The sequence below is a fragment of the Brassica napus genome, chromosome C6, assembly GCF_020379485.1.
Source record: "Brassica napus cultivar Da-Ae chromosome C6, Da-Ae, whole genome shotgun sequence".
Lineage (NCBI taxonomy): Eukaryota > Viridiplantae > Streptophyta > Magnoliopsida > Brassicales > Brassicaceae > Brassica > Brassica napus.
In genome coordinates this window covers 20,796,504-20,818,714 of record NC_063449.1, presented here as the reverse complement: position 1 = coordinate 20,818,714, position 22,211 = coordinate 20,796,504, and the positions used below count along the sequence as shown (strand labels likewise).

At 32.6% G+C, this 22,211-nt stretch overlaps 3 protein-coding genes across 3 annotated transcripts; 2 read left to right on the top strand and 1 right to left on the bottom strand.

Moving 5' to 3' along the window:
• The first annotated feature begins 7,372 nt into the window (after positions 1–7,372).
• Positions 7,373–8,468, top strand: LOC106352647 (ribulose bisphosphate carboxylase small subunit, chloroplastic 2-like). The gene is made up of 3 exons (XM_013792274.3): positions 7,373–7,671; positions 7,848–7,982; positions 8,064–8,468. The coding sequence occupies exons 1-3, from the start codon at positions 7,501–7,503 to the stop codon at positions 8,301–8,303; spliced, it is 546 nt and encodes a 181-aa protein (XP_013647728.2). The 5' UTR covers positions 7,373–7,500; the 3' UTR covers positions 8,304–8,468.
• Positions 8,469–17,527: 9,059 nt separating this feature from the next.
• LOC111207227 lies at positions 17,528–19,407 on the top strand. The gene is made up of 8 exons (XM_022705058.2): positions 17,528–17,946; positions 18,074–18,118; positions 18,205–18,340; positions 18,420–18,495; positions 18,570–18,618; positions 18,714–18,811; positions 18,894–19,032; positions 19,131–19,407. Exons 1-8 carry the CDS (start codon positions 17,617–17,619, stop codon positions 19,284–19,286), a joined length of 1,029 nt encoding a protein of 342 aa, XP_022560779.2. The 5' UTR covers positions 17,528–17,616; the 3' UTR covers positions 19,287–19,407.
• Positions 19,280–21,308, bottom strand: LOC111207228 (chloroplastic group IIB intron splicing facilitator CRS2-A, chloroplastic-like). Its single transcript, XM_022705060.2, has 7 exons — positions 20,923–21,308; positions 20,699–20,851; positions 20,538–20,588; positions 20,393–20,466; positions 19,937–19,995; positions 19,773–19,849; positions 19,280–19,632 (listed from the first exon to the last, which is right to left on the bottom strand). Exons 1-7 carry the CDS (start codon positions 21,181–21,183, stop codon positions 19,516–19,518), a joined length of 792 nt encoding a protein of 263 aa, XP_022560781.2. The 5' UTR covers positions 21,184–21,308; the 3' UTR covers positions 19,280–19,515.
• Positions 21,309–22,211: the final 903 nt, after the last annotated feature.

The following is a 22,211-nucleotide window of genomic DNA, read 5'->3' as shown; positions in this document are numbered from 1 at the left end:
AAAGGCTTAAAGCCTAATACGTTTGATAAAAAAAATTACAACGTTCAGAGTTAGTGATATGCATCAATAACGGTAATTGTGTATAATATGTTAGTTACTGTCTCAATTAAATACATTGAATCTCATTATAGCGTCGGTTGATACGTAAAACATCTACACTGAATGGTAAACTCATAAAAATTTGGCAAGTTCCGTGCTGTCCTACTCAGTTCTTCTCAAAGATTTCATCTCATACTTCAATAAGTTTCAAGACGTTTGACAAGCATGTCCGGTCTGGAATATAATTTCATTGGTTTTCTTCAACTTATCCCAAGCTGTTATAGCAGACGAACGAGTTTGAACTTATTGTGATTAACAGCATTGTAGATGGCAGATAAGAACAAAACTTGCGTTCACCCTTTTGGTGAGCTGCCAAATTCACTTCACCTGTTATCACCAATGAACGTGTCATATATGGTTAATAAAAACTATTAAAATTGTTAAAAAAACAAAATAGCTGGAAAAAGGGACACATCGACGTTAAGGATGATATTAACAATGTTATCGCTATCAGCAAAATCTAAATCTTAAATCTTAAATCCTAAAATCCTAAATCCTAAAACCTAAAACCCTAAGCCCTATAAACCTTACACCCTAAACCCTAATGGAACGATGTCGGCGTTAATGTTGACGTTAAAGTTTATGGTTTAGGATTTAAGGTGTAGTGTTTAATGTTTAGGATTTGGCTAACGATGTTAACGTCGTTAACATCGATATTACAATGCTAACGCCGGCGTTGTTCCTTTTTTCAAGCTATTTTGGTTTTTCTTTTTAATTTAAACTAGGATAAGACCTGCGCCTTGCGCACGGTGAATTTATATGAAAATTATTTAACAAATATCGTATGAAAAAAATAAAATTTATATTCTTGATCGAATTTATATTTTTGGCCCTTAAACAATTTTTTTAAAAAATTGTTTGTTAATCACATAATTTGTTTAGTGATGAGGTGATCCCATTTTTAAAAATATTTTAGGTCAAAAAATCACTTATCGCATAAGAACCTAACGTTTAGGCAGAAGAATTTCAAGGCTACTATTTGGTTACAATGAAAGTTAATTATGGTTATATATCATGAATTAAAAATTTAAAACTTAATTATACTTATAAGAAGTTAATGTTCACGTGTCAATCCTATCTATCTTTAATATTTTTTTTTTTCATTTTTCTGTCGTTTTTTTCATTTTGGTTATTGCTCGATATAAATATTGATTTTTGAGTTTATTCTCATTTTGTTATTTTGTTTTGGCATGAGATTAGGAAAATATTTAAGATTTAAAATTATTAAAGAGATACATACTTAGGTTAAGAGATCTGCGTCTTGTGATGAATAAATATTTTATATTTTTCTACATATTATGAAATAATAAAATAATCTATATATATAAAGTTGGCTTTCTCCCTTCTTATGACATGTGGAATGATGGTTTGTTGACATGTGTCTTCATGTTTTCTTTTTTGTATTTTAAATCCTTCTTCTTTTAAATTATTACAATTTACTCCATAAATTTCTAATTTTGTACTATCTAATCCTTCTCGCACTTATTGGTCCGAAATAAAAAAAATAATATAAATATATTTTAAATTTTAAATTTATTAATAACTAAAAATACACAAACTTTCACCATTTTATTATTTTTTTACTAATTTTTCTTATTTTATTTACAAATTATATATTTATTTCACTATTAATATCATAAGATAATCAAACTAAGAATAAGATATTAGAGCACCAACACAAGATATCATAGCTCGAGGGCGGCTCCATAGTTTGCTGATTTCGTTTCGTCTCTCTTTCCCTCTCTATTCTCGCATCTCTTTGCAGCTTTCATCGCATCTCTGGTGGCTCTCCCTTTCACCATGTTTGCCACTCGAGGTTTAGATAATGTTTTCGTTCGTGTATGCTATGTGGGCTTGGAAAGTAATTTTGGTCTCAAGTTTAGTTTCTGATTTTTTGGTGGTTGTCTTCCATTCTCCCTTCCTCAAGTTGTTTCTTTTCTTTCCACGTTTCCTTTGGTATAGGTGTGCGGAGTTAGTCTCTTGGAGCTTTGGTCTTTTCTATCCAGAGCTTTGTGTTTTTTCACTTGCATGGTCGTCTTGTATGTTCGTGTTTAGTTTATGAGATGTTTCTTACCTTTTAGCTACTGGTTGTGATTCCGGTGCTTTAAGCATATATCTTCCTGCTTCTTGGTGGCTTTGGCCTTTCGATTATTATTCTCCAACTGGCTCGCTTTCTTGGTTATTTGTGTTAGTGCTCTAATATCTTATTCTTAGTTTGATTATCTTATGATATTAATAGTGAAATAAATATATAATTTGTAAATAAAATAAGAAAAATTAGTAAAAAAATAATAAAATGGTGAAAGTTTGTGTATTTTTAGTTATTAATAAATTTAAAATTTAAAATATATTTATATTATTTTATTTATTTCGGACAAATAAGTGCGAGAAGGATTAGATAGTACACAATTAGAAATTTATGGAGTAAATTGTATTAATTTAAAAGAAGAAGGATTTAAAATACAAAAAAGAAAACATGAAGACACATGTCAACAAACCCTCATTCCACATGTCATAAGAAGGGAAAAAACCAACTTTATATATATAGATAACTAAGAAATCAATTACTATTATGTAATAAATTAGCGTGTGCATATAAATCAAAAGACCGCTCTTGTTTATTCAAAATCATTTTAAGGTAAATAAATCAAAACAATCAATTTTATCTATCATATATGATATACAATTAATTTTAAATGATATTAACATAGATATATAGTATACTTTTAATATATATATTTATTAAATGAGGTTCTACTCATATGATTTTATGATTATTTGCATATTTGTATAGCAAAATTTTGCACACACGATTTGTTTTTTTTTAATGTGGAATGTTTAGTGGTTTCAATAATTTATAATCATTAAAAAAAATAAAGATTTCGAAATTAAAATATTAAATTTTCAATATATGTTCAACGCATATATGAAAATATAAGTATGTATTTTAATATGATGTATAGTTTAATTTAAAAAATATGAAATATATATATATATATATATATATATATATTATGTTAACCTAAACACCTATTAAAATAAAATAATTTATTCATATGATTTTATAATCATTGTATCTTATTATAGAAAAAAATTAAACCTTGATCACAAAAGTCTATGTGAGACTTTAAAAGTTTTAGTAATTTATACTCGTTTTGAAAAATTCAAAAATACAACATATACAAAAAAATCTAAAATTTTATTACATGATTAATGTAATTGTGTAATTTATTTTAATAATAAATAATTAAACAAAAATGATAGAAAGTATACATATTGTTAGAAAATCTTTATTATTTAAAATCATTAATTGCCGTATATATCTTAATCAAATTAGGTAATTCCGTAGGTTTTATTTAAGAAAAAAATATATAATAATTTCAATTTGATAAATGAATGGTCCATAGTCGACATGCTATATAATATAACATTTCCTAGCAATTTAATTTTGGACTAACAAAATTCTCAATTGATTCTCAAGCCGCCACGTAAGCAAAATTAGCATTTTAATTACGTGACAACTCAGCAGGACATTTTTTTAATTAGTACAAACTACATGTTATAACTTTTTAAATATTTCTCTATTAATATATAGGGGATATCATTCTTTATTAATCGTACATGTCACTTTGGTTGGTGATAAGGGATGATGTGAATTTGAAAGTTCACCACAAGAGGTGAACGCAATTATTTTTCGACATATAACCTTTTGCATTGTAAAGAGACTTTCCTTAGCCACATATGTACCATATTCACCCTTGACTATAAGTGATTTCCAACCATTTTAGAATGTAGTCCAAATATCCTCGTTAATCTCCTATATATTGATTGAGGAGCATTATTTAATTTGTAACTTTGAGTTTAATGATGAGGTGTCATCACCATAACTCTTCTCACCTACTATATTAAAAGAGACATAACATACTAGAAAATAACAGAAATGCCATTGTGGACCATTCATTTATATCCATATGAAATATAATAATTGTTCCTCTCAACGGTTTGAATCTGGTTTTGAACTAAACCAGTTAATTAATAAGAGAAACTTAGACTCTTATGAGACCAAGCTACTGAATTTTGTTGTGGCTAAGATCGACGACTTCAAGAGAGGTTCATTTCCTGAATCTCTTTGGGATCGTTCATTTGAGATTGTTCGCACTGAGATTTGGAGTACTGAACCGGGCAACGAGGGTGGGACCGACCGGAGATCCCTCTATCGCTCGCGTCAAGGTAATTCAAGTTCTTGAGAGAACTAAGATCGAGGAAATCACCGGAGATGTTGTTGAGCTGAATTTCTAGTCGTTTAAGGCTCAAAAAACCGTTAGAACTCTCTGCTAAGAGCTATAGAGGCGATTGTTGTCGAGGAGGACCTCCTAGAAAACCGACATGAACCTGAGATAAACGTGTGTGGATCCTGAGATGAAGTTCTCAGAAAGATATATGTATGTGAGTTTAGAGAGCAAGTCTGGAAGAGGACCGGATAAGTAGTTTCCGGAGATATCGAGAGCCCGAAGATAAGGAAAGTTTAACGAGACGGAGGACAGTGAGCCGGAACCGGCTTGGTCAAGGTTGAGCTATGTGACCAACCCGATCTGAGTCGCCGTTGAAACCATAAGTGAATGTCTCGCCAGATAAAATGCCGCAGGGATCGACCGAGAAGTCTCAGAAACTGTGGCAAGAGCCATGGCTCATCGGTATAGCATCCACCAAGTTCTTGAGCTCTTTAAGAGTTGCCACCTCAGCCCAAAAAGTCTTGGAATCTACTCAAAAAAACTAAGCAGAAAAATAAAAAGAGATATAAGAGAAGTTATGTTTGGCTTTTGAGACAGACTGAGGAAAGAACAAGACAAAGTTTAGAGTGAAAAAGAACCGTTTGATGAGAAATTGAGAGGATCAAGGTGTGTGATGAAAGTTCACGGATAGAAATCTTTTAAACAATCTTCATGTATATGTTTAATCCAAATTACTATTAGTCACACACGACTAGAGACAGACCAATTTCTAATCTCTCAACAACAAAGGTCGAACTACACTCTCAAAGTCACTCACCTTTTTCTCAGTCAATATGAGAAGAACATACCTCTTCCTCAGGCTTTTTCTTTTCTAAACGTCTAACATAAATCTACCCACTGTGATTCATCTATATAAACTTCCCACACAATGTTTTGTTTCATAATAGTGTGCTAAAACCAAATTTATTGTTTGTTGAGGTCACAATCGGTTACGACGGAATCAATGCCTAAAAGTTCCCGAGAAATATATTTTTTTCTAAAAGGGGAATAAAAATACAGAAAACTAAAAATTCGTAAAAAGTATTACACAACAAGCTCCTCAGAAAGGATAATGATTCTCGAGCATCGAAACAACCAAACCAGCATCGTCCAACCCGCTATCGGGCAAGTTGGATAAACCGCATCCAACTCGCCCGATGGAAAGTTGGATCTACCAATTCAACTCACCCTTGGGCGAGTTGGACGAACCTCATCCGACTCACCCAATGGCGAGTTGGAAACCACATCCAACTTGCCCAATGACGAGTTGGATGAACCACATCCTACTCGCCCATTGGCAAGTCGGATCGACTAGGTCCAGTTTAGGATCAGCACTCACGCTTCACCCTCCAGAACTGTCTCTTGTTTGATCTCGATCGGAGTTACCGTTAAAACTTTACGATAAAAATGACACTGATTTTCTCATATAAGTTTGAATCAATCGTTTTAAATGATAACGGTTAACCTAAAACCACAGTTATCTCGACTGTACGATTGGTTTGCATTATCTCATAAAACCGACGTCGTTCCAAGGATGATTTCTCAAAGAAATCGTAAAAACACTTAAATCAGAAAACAGCCTGAAAAGACCTAAAACGGGGCAAAAGCCCACTTTCGATTTTGGACGAGAATAAGCCCAAGTTACTATGACGGTTTATCAAATATTCGCGAAAGAAGATAAATGTCAAGTTTCGAAGGATAATCATGAAGATAGAGAAAAATGGAGTATATCTGCGAATAGATAAACTCAAACCAGGGGCAGAAAAAGAAAGACGACCGACCTTGAAGGTATATATAAGGGTAGCCAAGGCGAGGAACGTAATGACAATTTTTTAGACTCTTAGAACTTTCTGCACTTGGGAATTTAGACATTATAATCGACATGCTCAGTTCCTATGTCATGCACTCAATTACTAGACGAACTCGCACATGCAGTTCAATCTCTTGTTCCACTCTTTTAATTGTACTACATTTGGCTTGATCCTCGAAATGGGTACGTAGGCAGCCTTTCATAAGGTTCAGTCCGAAAATCAACAAAACCTTTTTCGTATCTTTTTCGTTTGTTGTTATCGAGCTGTGACTCAACTAGGTTTAAGGTTTTTGGTGGCTAGAACTAGGGAACTCGCTGACAGCTTTTACGGCTGAAGCTTTCATAATCTTTTATAACAATCGCAACGCTCTTACGCGGATTCTTCGGAGAAAATTGATCTTTTTAGTCGACAAGACTCTTCTTTTATAGCCGCAGGATGGTCCGAATGAGACAAGATAACACCTTGTCATCATTTCTGATGAGGTCACATATTCAATCATGTTAATTGAAGTCACATATTCCCTGCGATGCGAATGTAGCTTGCTTCGTCCCAATGTATTAAATACGAATCATACTGTATTGTTCATACTTGATGACAAAGTCAACATACTTTTCCCAAAGCATGGGTGTGAGCTTGTCACGTCGATCTCATTTTTGTCTTTTGTCATATGGTAAACTGGGCTACCTTTATATTTGAGTTTTTGAATTTGTTAGGCTCTTTATAGAATCGGATCGGGCATTGATGAGGGTGTGAAGTCCACCTCCAACAAAAATTCTTGAACTATAACTAATGATGTCCTTGTATTATTAGTGATAACTTTTCTAAGTAATGTATTGTGGAAAATTACATGTTTGATTCAAATCATTTTCTTATTAATAATTAAATATTGATTGAGAACTAACTAACCGAATCGATGTACATGCCAAACTGAATCTTACACAATTGAGCGTAAGGTCCAAACCATTAAAAAGTAGGCCAGGCTTCTGATTTTCTTTTTCCAATTGGAAGGAGACAAAAGCATCTACTCAACTGGACACCAGTAACCATACGCATTCACTCATTCCCTCACAAGAAATTAACGATAAGATAATGGAATTTTCTGCCACGTGGCCTTATCATAGTGGTCTGTATTGATAAGGGTGTCAACACCTTTCCTTAATCCTGTGGCAGGCAACGACGTTATCATGAATCTTGGACCCATTTATCACTAGGGCTTTTTGTCTCTTGCCGTTCTCACTATATAAAGATGACCAAAGCAATAGACAAGCAAGTAAGAGAAAAGAGAAAAAGAAGAAGAAGAAGAGAAGAACTAGTACGTAATGGCTTCCTCTATGCTCTCCTCTGCCACCGTGGTTAGCTCACCGGCTCAAGCGGCCATGGTTGCTCCATTCACAGGCTTGAAGTCATCCGCTGCATTCCCAGTCACTCGCAAGACCGACACTGACATTACTTCCATGGCAAGCAATGGAGGAAGAGTTAACTGCATGAAGGTAAATATCACTCGAATCCATTGTAGGCCGTTTTTCTTTGTGATATGAAACTGGTACATTCCAACATGAATCCAATTAAACAATAGCTATGTAACGTAGCTTGAGTTGGTAAGATGTGTGTAATCAGTATGTATAAAATGTAACTAATATTTATTAATTGGAAATGTGATTTATAGGTGTGGCCACCAGTCGGGAAGAAGAAGTTTGAGACTCTCTCTTACCTTCCTGATCTTACTGACGTCGAATTGTCTAAGGAAGTTGACTATCTTCTTCGCAACAAGTGGATTCCTTGTGTTGAATTCGAATTGGAAGTAATAAAAATAAAAGCTTTCAATATCCTTTATTACGAAAGATAAATTCTAATTTTGAATTATATTTTCATGTGTGTATAGCATGGATTTGTATACCGTGAACACGGAAACACACCCGGATACTATGACGGACGTTACTGGACAATGTGGAAACTTCCTTTGTTCGGATGCACTGACTCTGCTCAAGTATTGAAGGAAGTGCAAGAGTGCAAGAAGGAATATCCTAACGCTTTCATTAGAATCATCGGATTCGACAACAACCGTCAAGTCCAGTGCATCAGTTTCATCGCCTACAAGCCACCAAGCTTCACCGGTGCTTAATTTCGTTGTCTAAAACATTCATATAATAATCTTCACTCATTTCGTTTCCAATTATCTGTCCTTTTTGCTTTTTGAATTTTTGTTGCTGAGACATTCTCTATCGGATTGTCACAATGTCTGATTTATGAATATGTAACTTCTATATCACTTCTTCTTCTTGGTTAATTTCCAATGTTAAATTTCTCCAAATTCTAAAACTAAAATATATCTTAAAGTTCTCCAAATTCAATAATAAAAATAACAAATGACATAAATTTTATAATACAGGACGAAATACCTAAATTTAACATATTTGAGTGAAAAAACAATAAATATTTTGAATATCTCCAGTATTTTAAGCATTTTAAATTATCATTGCAGCTTTTACTGGTTATTCTCTAAAACCTACAAAGTATTTGTAGTCGTAAATGTGTTTTGAATTATGATTATAGTTTTTACGGCTTATATCGAAAAATAATTTGAGTAGATAATTTAAATAAATACAAACATAAACTATATATAAATATAACGCATAAAATCATACATAACATTCTAATTATTATTAAATACATATGTAAAACAAAAAATATACTCAGAATCTAGTATTATTATAAACGAAAAACGAATAACACGAGACTTTAACATACTTTTGAAAAGTTGTTGTCAAAAAAACATACTTTTGAAAAATGGAGTCAAACTAGTGACCAAGAAATAAAAGAGAATAATGCATTTTTTCTATTCCTAATTTTTTTACCATTTATAAAGAATATTTTTTTCTTTTCATTCCTTTACATTTCTTTTTAGGAATATATAACAAATTTGTTACTCACTAAAATTAATAAGGAATAATCTTCATTTTCATTCCTACAATTTTATTTCTCTTTATTTTTTCCCTATTCATTTCTAATGTTTCTATAATTAACCATTAATTTAATAACACTAGATTTATTACAAATTCATACTCTAATAACAACCCATAAAAAAGATAATGAGTACCACTGCAGCGAGTCAATTCGACTACATTATAATATCTTTGATTTGAATTCCAAATCATTTCAAAATTTTATAAAGGTGCTGACAGACAAAAAAAAAACTATTTCCTTCCCCAACAATCTTATATATCTAATCTATCAATTTAAGATACTATTTTTTATCTACCATATAAAAAGTCTATGTTAGACCATTCATTTGAAACTTAACTAAACATCTTAAATTTACGCATATATGATATTTTCTTAACAATTTACTCATATATGATATTTTTCTAACAAAAACAATATACATCTAAATAATAACATTTCTAAGACAAGAAAGATATAAATCTATTAGGTAATTATCGTTTGATTGTTTATCATGTTTAGTCTACACCATATTTTATATATATATTTCAGTAATTAATTTTGAAATTAAATGGTGTAGCCCAATTATTTTTAAATTATCATATTAACTTTTTATATAAAACAAAAGAAATAATATTTTATTGGCTGTAACATTTTATGTTTGATTTTTTGTAGTATAAATAAAAAACCAAACTGAAATATAATATATTTAATAAAATAATATTTTAAAATATAATATTAAATAATATTATTTAGTCACACACAAACATTTCGAAAATAAAAATTTCTGAACCAAAAAAATCTAATAAAATTTGTATTATTTCATATAAAACTAATATTTCAATAAATAAACAAAAATATTATGTACAATTTCAACAAAAACAAATTTCAACAAATATAAAATTTTCAAAATAATATTATGGGGATTTGCCAAAAAATGACCCAAAACTTGATTTTAAATACAAAACTATTCCCAAACTTGAATCAAATGCAAAACTAACCTAAAAGCCCTATGAAATTACAGTCGGCCCCTTGTGACCAAACAAAAAAACAGAACTCATTTTTACGAATATAGCCCCGGAAAGTCGTCTGAGTCTTCTAAGATACTGTAAGTCGTCTAGACGACTTCTAGGGAAATCTTCTGGTGTAGTTGATTTTAAAAATAATTGTTAAATTTTAAAAAAATATTTTGACAAGTAAAAAATTAAATAGTTTTCAACGTAGATGAGTGAAAATAATTAATCATGATATCTATAACTTATTTTATATTTTAAATATTATTAAAAAAAAAAATATATCTGCACAGATGTGCGGGTTTAAATCTAGTTATATATTAAAACAGAAGTCACGACCTTGTTTCATGTGTGATTTTTAGAAAAATAGTTCTAATGGACCTATTACTAGAAAGTCATGTTACATTTAATCTATAATCTTATCGTTATTATAGATCTAAATAACTCACGTTCTATATTATATGAAAAAATAATATGTCTATAACACAATATTGCTACACTATAGGAACTAAATAACTATCAATCCTTTTGAAGCAAAAAAAAAACGTGATCTGGAAACTCTGTTATCAATTTTTACTTTCATATCATGTACCATCGTGTTTGAAAGAGATTGCAAGGAGCATAAATATTTCTCGAGACTTCTACACCTAATCAGGTACATTTTTAAAACTAAACTGATTTCACATTGATTTGTGTTTTGTATATAGTTCATTTACAAAATATAATTAAACGTTAATTTATATTCTTTATAAAATTTATACACGAAGCTTTAAGTTTAGTTTTTGTTAACTTTCTTATTTTGTGAAATGTTTGATTAGCTTTGGATATGATAATATTTTAATATTTTCCAAATTCTATTTCTATTTATTTATTCAATAATGAAATACTAATCCAACAAACAAAAAAATATATAAGAAAAAATAAACACATGTGAAAGTTTGAAACAATCTATTTGATGGAGAACAAGTATACTCTAATATTATTATGTTTGAACAACCTTAATATACTCGATAATATAAATTTATAAAGCTAAAAGATTAATTTTTTAATAACTTGCAAAAGTTTGAAACAGCCAATTTAATAAAAAAATATGGTAAAATTATTATGTTTTAAAAAGCGATAGACACACCTCATATATATTATAATACTAGTGGTTTATCAAGGCTACGCGCCAGATTTTTACAATAATTTAAATATATATTTTAGATATTAAAATGTATTTTAGTGAATTTATCAAAATTTATTATCATTTTATAAACTATTTGTCAAAATTATAACCTATTTTTATTTTATTTTTAATTCCTACGCCATTTATTATGAGGTTTAAAGAAATGAAATAGTTAGTAAAATTTAAATATATGCATGAAAGTCGTATTAATCTTCACATAAAATATTTTACAACTTCAGGTATTAGTTTCTGTTGTTTTGCTATGGCTTTGTAATAATTGATCATATATTCTGGAAGTGGTCAATCAAAACAAAAAATATTTTTTCAAATCACCAATACTTTAAAATTGTATATTATAAAATATTTTATATTTTAAAAGGATGTATTAACCCTTTTTATTATAAAGCATCTAAAATTTTAAAATCAATGTGATACATATTTAGTAGATGAATTATCCTATTTTGACTATTATATAATTATATATAAAACTTTCTGATTGTAATTATATAATTATGAAAACCAAATTAGTTCCATATTTGAGTATTTGTTGTTTCATTAAGATAATTAATTTAAATCAATGGAAAACTTGATTCCCATAAATTACTTAATTTTTACTTAACGAATGATTTCATAAAAATATATTTTTTAAATTAAAATAATATATTAAACTATTGAAAAAACTAATAAACTCATGAATGAACATTAATAGTGTGTATCCAAATATAATTATATTTGATATCGTAAGTAAAATTTGAACTTCTATTCAAAATAAATTAAATTGGATTGACAAACATATTAATAAATTTAAATTTCATTTAGTTTGATTAATATTTTTGCTTGGCTGTAAAATATAAATCTATTGAAATGGTTAAGCTTATATTAATATTTACAACCTAATTATATAATTTTTTATGCATTGATATTTTATTTTTATATACATGTAATTTTAATAGATCTATTGATGGCCAAACAATTTGGAATATTTTCAAGTCCTGTGTATCTGTTATTTATATAAACAAATATTACACTGAATATATTTTTAATTAATTTTATACTAAACCTAAGTATAATTCTCATATATTTAATGTGATTTGAAACTGTATGGGTCATATATATATATATATATATATTGATATGATGGATTTTTTGGTTTCAGCCACGGAAGTTTCATCAGACGTCTAATTTCCGCTTCGGAATCGGAACGTCATGGAGGTTTATGGAATTTCCCTTCTAAAACACTTCTAAAATATTCTTTCTAAAAGCACGTTAGAAGCCTAACATTCCGTTTTAGAATCATGCTTCCGTTTAAAAAAAAACACATATGTCATAAGTAAATAAAAAATAAAAAATCATGTTTTTTTTTGTTTTTATGTAAAATCTAAAATTTAATAGTAATACAAATATTAAATCTAATACTATAAATCTAATAGTAATATACAAATATTAAATCATGTTTTTTTTTGTTTTTATGTAAAATCTAAAATTTAATAGTAATATACAAATATTAAATCTAATATTATATATTATGTCAATTATTTATGAAATAATTAATATAATAGTTTCTTATAAACTTCATTTATGTGTATTTTCACATTTTTAATATAAAATTATTATAAATGAATAAATGCTTTTTTAATTTGAATCATATAATTTTTAGTCACCCATATATATATTATGTCAATTCTTTATGAAATAATTAATATAATAGTTTCTTATAAACTTAATTTATGTGTATTTTCACAGTTTTAATATAAAATTATTTAAAATTATTATAAATAAATGCTTTATTTTAATTTGAATCATATAATTTTTAGTCACCCAGAAAAAGTTAACTGTTGAATGTGCGTCTGCGCCCGTCTCAAGACTTGTTCTTCATGGATAGAGAATTGGCTCCATAATGATTTAATGAAGGCAATAGTAGTTCTCGAAGCTTTCATCATTTGGAAAAGTGGCCTATGTTTTTTTTTGTTACTTGAAAAAGTCAAAGCATTCACTCAATATATCTTCTTAGTAAGATGAAAATTGTATTAATATCTTCTTAGTAAGATGAAATTTGTAGTTATATCGAACACCTCAGAAACGATTAGAGTTGTCTCTGTTTTTTTTCTATTTATAAATGGTTTGATGCTTTATAAGACTGAGTAGATGACTCTTTTTGTTTGTTTCAGTTCGAATAATAAAAGGATTTAATAACACCAAAAGAGTAAAGTTCTCTACATAACTAAACAAATATACTTGATGTCAAGAACTCATGCATATGAGGTGATGGCTAACAACGAACACAAACAAAGAGGCAGCAGAACAAACTTTGTGATATTTTATTAAAACAACACGGCATGTTGTTTTCCAGAGTAGATCATCTTACAAAAATTATGCAACCTAAAGGTCTCTTCGGTCCACCAGCAGTGTTGATTTCTTACTTTCCTCCCACATTTGTCCAATGGCCGCGTTACACTCTTCGGTCCACCAGCAGTGTTGCTTTCTTACTTTCCTCCCACATTTTTCCAAAGGCCGCGTTTGTAACCTACACTCTCATAGATTAATTTAATTCATGCACATGTTCAATACTTCTATAACAATGGACCAAAGTAAGTTACAGCTTGGAGATAGTATATATATTACTAACAGAAGGGGAGAACATATGACATATCAATCACAGACTTGTCCATATCCTTCAAGAGGATCGCATGAGTGAAAATATTAGACACACCAAAAAAAGGAAAGATGGTTATTGCATGGTTTTGTTAGGTTGCTGATTCATTTAATATCAAAGGTGTAAGTTAGAGACGGCACAATGTAACATATACCTCAGAAGGGCCTCCCATGAATACAATAGAAGACTCACTGAGACGATGGTAACCTTCCTTAGGAGCAATCAAGCGAGGATGGCAACCATTAGCTTTAGTGACCAGCTAGGGGATGGTTAAATCAAATCTGGATTCGTAGCACCCCAACGTTTCTTAATTTCTATATCCATGACAAACATCCTCACATAGATTGCAGCAGTCATGCTCTTCCAGCAAGGGAAAAAACACATGTCACATGAAAGCTAGAAAAGTAAGATTGAAAACACACCATCAAATATAACATTAAGGACATTCCATAAGAAATTACATGGTTTAAGGAAGAGAATAAGAAAAGGACGCACTCATGGTTCAACAGAAGAGTGTGTCCAACACGTTGAAATTCTATGTAAGGTCCCGTAAACATTTGCTTTAGAATATAAACTGACACAATGACGTTTACCTTATTCTCGAGTCCACTAAACCCGAGACTGAAAGTACTTCGCTTTTCTTGTTAAGGTTTGTAGCAATAACATAAGCAAGGTAAAAAAACAACACTTTAAGGAAAGTAGATCTAAAACACTCTTAAGATAAATGGTCATTCTCTATTCAATATTCATAGAGTGTTCATCAAATATTAAGATAAACTGAGAGTTTAGAGATTTGGGTAATGGAAAAAAAACCTCTGGTGATCGTAGACTTTATGGCGGAGAGCGCTAAAACTTTCTAAGAAATCAGTCAACAGAGGAGACCGATTAAGATCTGCTCTAATATAATCATCTGGTACCACGGAGCACCCAGTCTGCAACAACCCTAAATACAAAAAGAAAACATCATGAGAAGTGAAAGCCGAAGAAGTTTTCAAAGAAAAAGTGGGAGATCAAACTATTGGTTTGGGGCGTGACGATGCCATCGTTCTGACTTATTACAATTCTCTCGAACTCTGGATGGTGCTCGAAGATAAGGTAACATTAACTGCGGAGGTTTCCAGGGAACCGATTTCTCCAGGCGTCCTGAATTCTAATCGGTAAGATGAGTGTCCGAATTCGCCGTGGTAGGAGTTGATGCTTGACATAGTTTGACTTTTTGGATTTCATAGTAGTGAGGATGTTCATCGCTTGCAAGGAACCCATTTATAGAAGGAGCTCCGAACGGTTACGTTTGAGGATGATGAGGGAGTTTAAATGCGAGAGAGTGGGAGGAGTGGTGGAATGACATTGAAGCTTGGATTAATGGAAATGATAGCCAAAAATGGGAGACGTTACATAGGCTTTGCTCGGAGGAATGGAGATCCAAAGAGACACGTCGCTTGAGCTTGAATCAGAACCTCTGTATGCGTAAGCGAACGAAACCCTAATAAGCGATGGGCCTGGTTTGTAAATTTAATTAGCGCCCAACAAATACAGCGACATATACGGAGAGTTAAAATATGAGGACATGTGGCACAATTTGCCCCATGGTGAATGCTGATGTGGACGCCTGAGAAAGTAGATATGTCAATTTTATTTATAAAGATATACCAATTTAGAATTGAAAACAAAATGTTTATATAAAAATAAATGAAAACAAAGATCAACTAGTAATTCTCTTAAACAAAACTCATTTCTAAGTTTTTTATATGTTTCGATCTCTCTGATGTCTGCGTCTGCACCAGTGGTGTGATAGGGTCTCTCCTCTTTTTAGGTGTTTATCGTAGATTAGTTTTCTTGGTGAGAGACGGAGCTGCGGTGATAAAGGACGCTCGCTCTCCTCCGTTATGGCTGTGCGGTGGAGTGGGTCTTCTAAGGTATCACGGCAGAGATGTTACTGATTCTTCGGAGGCGGATTTTAGTTCTTCTCCCCGAATGAGAAACCGTGTAGGCTCTCTTTAAGTGAAGCTTCTTTGGCTACCTATGGTTCTAGTAATTGTCGATGTTTAGGGTTGTGTTGTTACCCTTGCTAGGACGAAATCGCTTATGGATGTTCATGGGTGCCGGTTCTTGTGCTATTATTGATTCCTCCTCCGTTTTAGTAGTGTTATTGGAGCTTACATCTGCTTAGCGGTCCAGCCTTCTTCGCGCTTTGGTGTATTGGGTTCTTCTTGGTTTCTCTCTCGAGCATCGCCTTGGATAGATGATTGGTGCGGTGGCGTTTACTAGCTCGTTTCTACAGTCTTCTCGGTTGTGGAAGTGAGTTCAAGACGTCGCATTGATTTGGTCTATCCATTCTTCTCTGGCGAGGAGACTGAGGTGGTCTTTGGGGTGTTGATTGTAGGTGGCTATTCCTGGATCGATGTGTCCACATTCCTGAATGACGTCTCTCCTTGGCTAGTGCTCTAGTCGGAGTGCAGCGCTCCTCCATATAGCTTTGCGGTCTTGTTACCCTTTGTGCTCTAGTTTGCTGGTGCAGCTGGTTTCGTGCTCGTTTCTTGTTAAGTTCTACACCATCTCAGCAGCTGCGGGCTTTCGTTAAGTTCTTTGGTTGGTGTGCTTCAGTTCTTTTTAGGTGGAGCGTTTTAGTTTCTGCGGGTTGTAGTTCTGTTTGTAGTTTCGTTGTTAGAATTAGATTTTTTGCTTATTTGGTTCCATTGGTTGGGATAGCATTTCTCTCTCTTGTGGGATTAGTCTCCGTATAACTCTCGATACTTTCGGGTTCGGATACAACCCGAACCGGATCGAAATCCAAACTAGGATCTTAAAATATACAAATTTAGTTAAATATGTTAATATATATATATATATATATGTAGGTAATTTAGATATTTTAAAGTATTTTAAAGATTTTTGTACTTTGTTTTATTTGTTGTTTTGAATACTTTTTAGTTAGTTTAAGTAATTTAACAATATTTTATTTAGATGTTTGAATAGTTTATATGCTTTGAGTATTTTTTTGTTAAATTTATAAAATTTTAAAAAATATTTTTAGACGATTTCAAACATTGGTTATAATATGATCTGAACCGAATCCGGAATGAACAGATGCGAATCCGACCTGAAAAATTAGTAAAGCCCGAATAAAACTTAAGAGTATAGTACCGAAAATCCAAAACAACTAAACCGAATCCGACTGATCCCCAGCCGCAAGGCCTAGACGGATTAGTTTAGTTATCGGATGGAAACGTAAATAATACTAGTCTCTTGATCTTAAACCAAGAAAAGAAAAACTCTTCATCTCCTTTGTCTGGCTCTGCATCAGAGAGAACATTGGTGAATCAGACAATTTCATTGATGTAGACAGTAGATGAAAATTGCGTAACACTTCAACAAGAATGTTTCTCTTCCGCAAAAGTGTGATGATCATTAGAAACTTGGTTATCTTTTCAAATTTTAAAATACTTAGACAAAAAAACTTTATGCAAAAAATGTTGTTTTTATGATAATTAGACAAAACCGGTTCATATTTAGACATGGTTTTCAGTTGGCTGCAAATATAAAAAAAAACGATGAGGGTAAAACAGTAAAATTTCAGATAGAAAAGTTCGGTGAAGAGATAGTTCTTGAGACTCAGCTCTCTCTCTCTTTCTCTGAGAAAGCTGGAGCTTCACGCACGAGAATGGCTACTTCTTCTCTTGTCTCTTTCCTATGCCTCTCCTCTCCCAAAACGAAATTCAGGCCAATGGCAGCTCTCAACAAATCCTCCAGAACATATGAGCTGAAGAAGGGGCAGACCCGTCTTTACCATAAGCTTCCCTCTGGTCTAAAAATGGAGGTCATCGAGCAAAGAAAAGAGAAAGACGAAAGAAGAAGAAGAAGCGAGAAAGAGAACCCACCATTGGTTTTTGTTCATGGAAGCTACCACGCAGCTTGGTGCTGGGCTGAGCATTGGTTACCTTTCTTCTCTTCTTCTGGGTTTGATTCTTATGCCATCAGCTTATTAGGTCAGGTATAAACTCCTTTCTCATTTACAAATCTCATATTCTTGAAATTGTCAGGAACATCAATCTGAAAATGTTCGGCTAAGACAAAGTAATCTGATCTGTGTGTGATATTGTCATCTTTAAATACTTCAGGGTGAAAGTGATGAGCCTTTGGGAACAGTTGCTGGAACACTTGAGGTACTTGAAACTTTGATTATTCATTACAAATGTGCATTGTCTTTCAGCAAGATTCGTAAAGTCTTTTTTACTTGTTTGTGGAATAGACGCACGCAAGTGATATTGCGAACTTCATCGAGTCAAACCTTAGCTCTTCGCCTCCTCCTGTTGTTATCGGTCATTCTTTTGGAGGGCTCATTGTTCAATATTACTTGGCAAATATCTCAAATAAACAGCCGTTAGGTAAGGCTAATTCATAGAAATGCTTGTTGTTTTCTTGGAGCAGCTGTAATAATGGGGCCTACGCAATAACTGGTTCCAGTTACTGAAGCTACAAATGCATATCCAGACATTTCAGGGGCTGTACTAGTTTGTTCCGTGCCACCTTCGGGTAATAGGTACCTCCTCAGAGAACTTATTCTTTTTGTTTAGCTCATATATGTAACTTATAAAGACTATCTTTCTTGTTCAGCGGGTTAGTGTTGCGCTATCTCTTTACTAAACCCGTAGCAGCCTTTAAGGTAAACTCTTTCTCCGCTCTTTCATCTTTTAAGGATGGTTAATGTGCCATGTTCTTGTTACAAAAAAGTTGGTTCTTGGTTGTGGTTTTGAGCAGGTAACTCTCAGTTTAGCCGCTAAGCGTTTTCAGACATCTATTCCTCTTTGTCGGGAAACATTCTTCTCTTCAGCCATGGATGATCACCTAGTGCAGCGGTATATACTCATAAGTACCCTTGAATCTTAAGCAAAATCTCAATCATCTTCGTGAGTTCTTTGTCCTGTTATTACGATTCAGTTACCAGGATCTGATGAAAGAGAGTTCAAGGATGCCATTGTTTGATCTCAAAAAGCTAAACGCATCACTTCCGGTACCAAAACCAAAGGAAAATTCGACAAACGTTCTGGTTTTAGGTGCCAAAGATGATTTCATAGTGGTACGAGACTACAAAACGCACCCCTCTTTGCTACCTGAACCAGAAAGTTTTAAAATCTTGGTATGTGTATTAAACCAGAGTGGGTTATGATTTTACAGGACGACGAAGGACTGAAGGAAACCGGGCGGTTTTATGATGCCGAGCCGGTTTGTATTGAAGGTGTTGCTCATGATATGATGCTTGACTGTTCATGGGAGGAAGGTGCCGAGGTTCTTTTGTATTGGCTATCTAAGCCGAGAAATCTACCTGCTTAAACTAACCGAACTGAATTGAAATTTTCGGTTTACAATATTGGTCAGCTACTTTTGGTCCTCCTTGTCCGCTTGTTGGTCCTCTTGATCAGAATTTGAAAATGATCTTCAGTTTACAATATAACCTACCTCTAAGATAAAAGACTAATGATACTAACAGTATAATGTTGGACTATGTTGTTACATGCTACTGTGGCATGTATGGTCCAAGACGAAGCAAAAGTGAAGATAATCAAATTGTGTGGAACTTGTATTTCTGCCCCAAATTGAATCGAGATATTGCATCGTTGAATCCATATTCAACGAGCGTCTTCACGGCATCAACACCTTGTTCCATCCCCGCATCAATCTAAAATGATTCAGTTCAACATAACCATTTAGGTTCGATGAACAAAACAGCCGTAGAATGTCATTAGTCCAAAAACGTGTCAGACTTTCAGAGACCATCAATTGACTGGCGAGACATAGGTTAAAAGCTAGTGTTTTTACTTGTTTACGCTCCGAGCGGCTGAATTTCTGGAGAAGAAACGCTTTCATGTCCATGCTCCCCGGTGGATTCCCAATTCCTGCAGTTTACCATACAGTTTTACTATGATTGTAAAGGGCTGCTTTGGCGGAAGAGAACATTCACAAGGTGGAAATGGAACACAAACCAATTGATAAGCGGGGGAAGCTACGACATCCATTTAGATGTTCTGTCACATTCTTCAACCTGACACAGCAAAAAAAAAAAAAAAAGCAGTCATAAACCTTTTCAGTCAAAGCACAAGAAATGCTGACTTTCATCATAGTGTGATTCACTCCCTAACAATAAAAATGCTTTAGACTCTTTTGATTTAGATGCTATTCTCCATCATCCAAGGATATGAGATCTTCAACTTTTGTGTCTGTTCAATATAAAGATCTCCCTTCCTCAGCATAAGTATAGAAATTAAAAAAAAAGAAAAACATTTCTAATTCCAATAACGGGAGATTTGAAAACTCTTAACTTCATCTATAGTTCATTGCCTTGTATCTTTATAAGCAAAGACACAGTTCTTGTCCATTCTGTAAGAACAGAAGAGTCCACAACTGATCACTTTTCTCCAAAAACATAAGACATCGCTTACCCGTTGTGGTGGCTATGTCCTCCTTTTGGTTGAAGCCTCAAGACACCATTAGGCAAACCCATGTCATCATATATCTACACCAGAGAGGCAAATACAAATCTTTCAAGCATCATTACGCAGCAAAACAATAAGATTTCATTCTTACCATCAGAATGTGGTGTAAGGGTACTTGATAATAAGCAGCTAATGGCCCAACCTTCGGAACACATTAGAAAAAGACGAAATCAAACATACAATGCCAAGGACTTTGGGTTATCGAATCTTATGTGAGCAAATCAATTATAAGCTATATCACTCAAGACTAACCGATTCACCACTAAAATTCATGTAAGTTTGAGGTTTAACCAACAGAATCGGTACTTCTCCAACCGCACCTATTCCGACCAAACCCTTGGACTGAATTGTGTTCATGGAAATGTCTGCCGTTCGAGCTATATGATCAATCATCTCAAAACCAATCTGTACAAATGAAAGAAGATGCCTTTGATCTATAAATCATCTAAATGAAAAAGGAAAGATTGAAACTTTACATTGTGTCTTGTTCCGTAGTACTTTGTTCCAGGGTTACCAAGTCCCACGATAAGCCATGGTGTGTACTCAACTTTAAGCTTGGTATCATAAACAGGCAACGAGGAAGCACGAAGAGAGAATATTCTTTTGGATTTCGATTTTGATTGGCCAAATTTAAAAGCTTTTGGGTAGAGAAGAGATGTAATCGGAGGAGATGACGCAGAAAGCATCGCTGAAACAGAAAAAGGCGACGAGTTTGCAGTGTAAGTGGATAAGGTCATAAGGACATGGGACGATGTCTCTAATCACTGATGTTCGCAGTGCGTTCGGATCTTCGGGTCAGGTTTTGGGCCGTTCCTCTTGGTTCAAAGTCCTTTGGAATCTAGAAATTAGGATTTAACAAGTATTTGTAAATATTTTATTCGGATGCGGGTTGATTTTTATCGGATCATAGTCCGTTTAGGTCTATAATTAAAATATTTATAAAATATTCATAATTTTCAGATCCGTTTCGGATCCGAGTCCGGGAAGATTCAAGCATTTAGAATCTGAAAAGACACGAAAATTCTATCAAATTTAGTCGAAATATGTCATGTTTATCTAAAATTTTAAAAAATAACTTAAAATAAACTATTAATAATTAAAATATAACATTTTTAAACTCTAAATTTTTATTTAAAACATCATATTACTCGAAAATTCTACAAAAAATAACAAATAGTGTTAACAAAAAATATTTCAACTAAACCATAAAATAAAATATAGAAAATAGAACAAAAAATCATAATTTTGAATATTCATATATTTTAGTCGGGTATTAATCGGTTCTTATCGGATCAAGTCAATTTGGGTATGTTTTTTGGATTTGGATCTATTTGGGCCCATTCTTTTCGGTTATGTTTATTACGGTGGACTATATTGATACCTTTAATTTTTTAGTTCAGTTTCAGATCAGGTATTTTTGGATTGGTTCCAGTTTGGATTTTCGGTTCCAGGTAAATGTCCTTGCCTAATATAGATCCAGCCGAACGGTTTTAAGCTGTAATATTGGGTTCGACTGGTGACCATTCTCGAAACAAGAGGAACAAATAGAAAATGAACGTAAAGGAATAAAATTACAGGAATGAAAAGGAATTGTTGTTCTTTCTCAAATTTAACAAAGAATACTTTTGTTCTTTATTTCTCTACAAAAAAAAAATAGTAGGGAATGAGAAGAAAAAATTATTCCTCGTGAATGGTCATATTTTTTAGGAACTTTAAGAAATGCATTATTTCTCGTCGTTCTCTGGTCACCATTCATACCCATTGT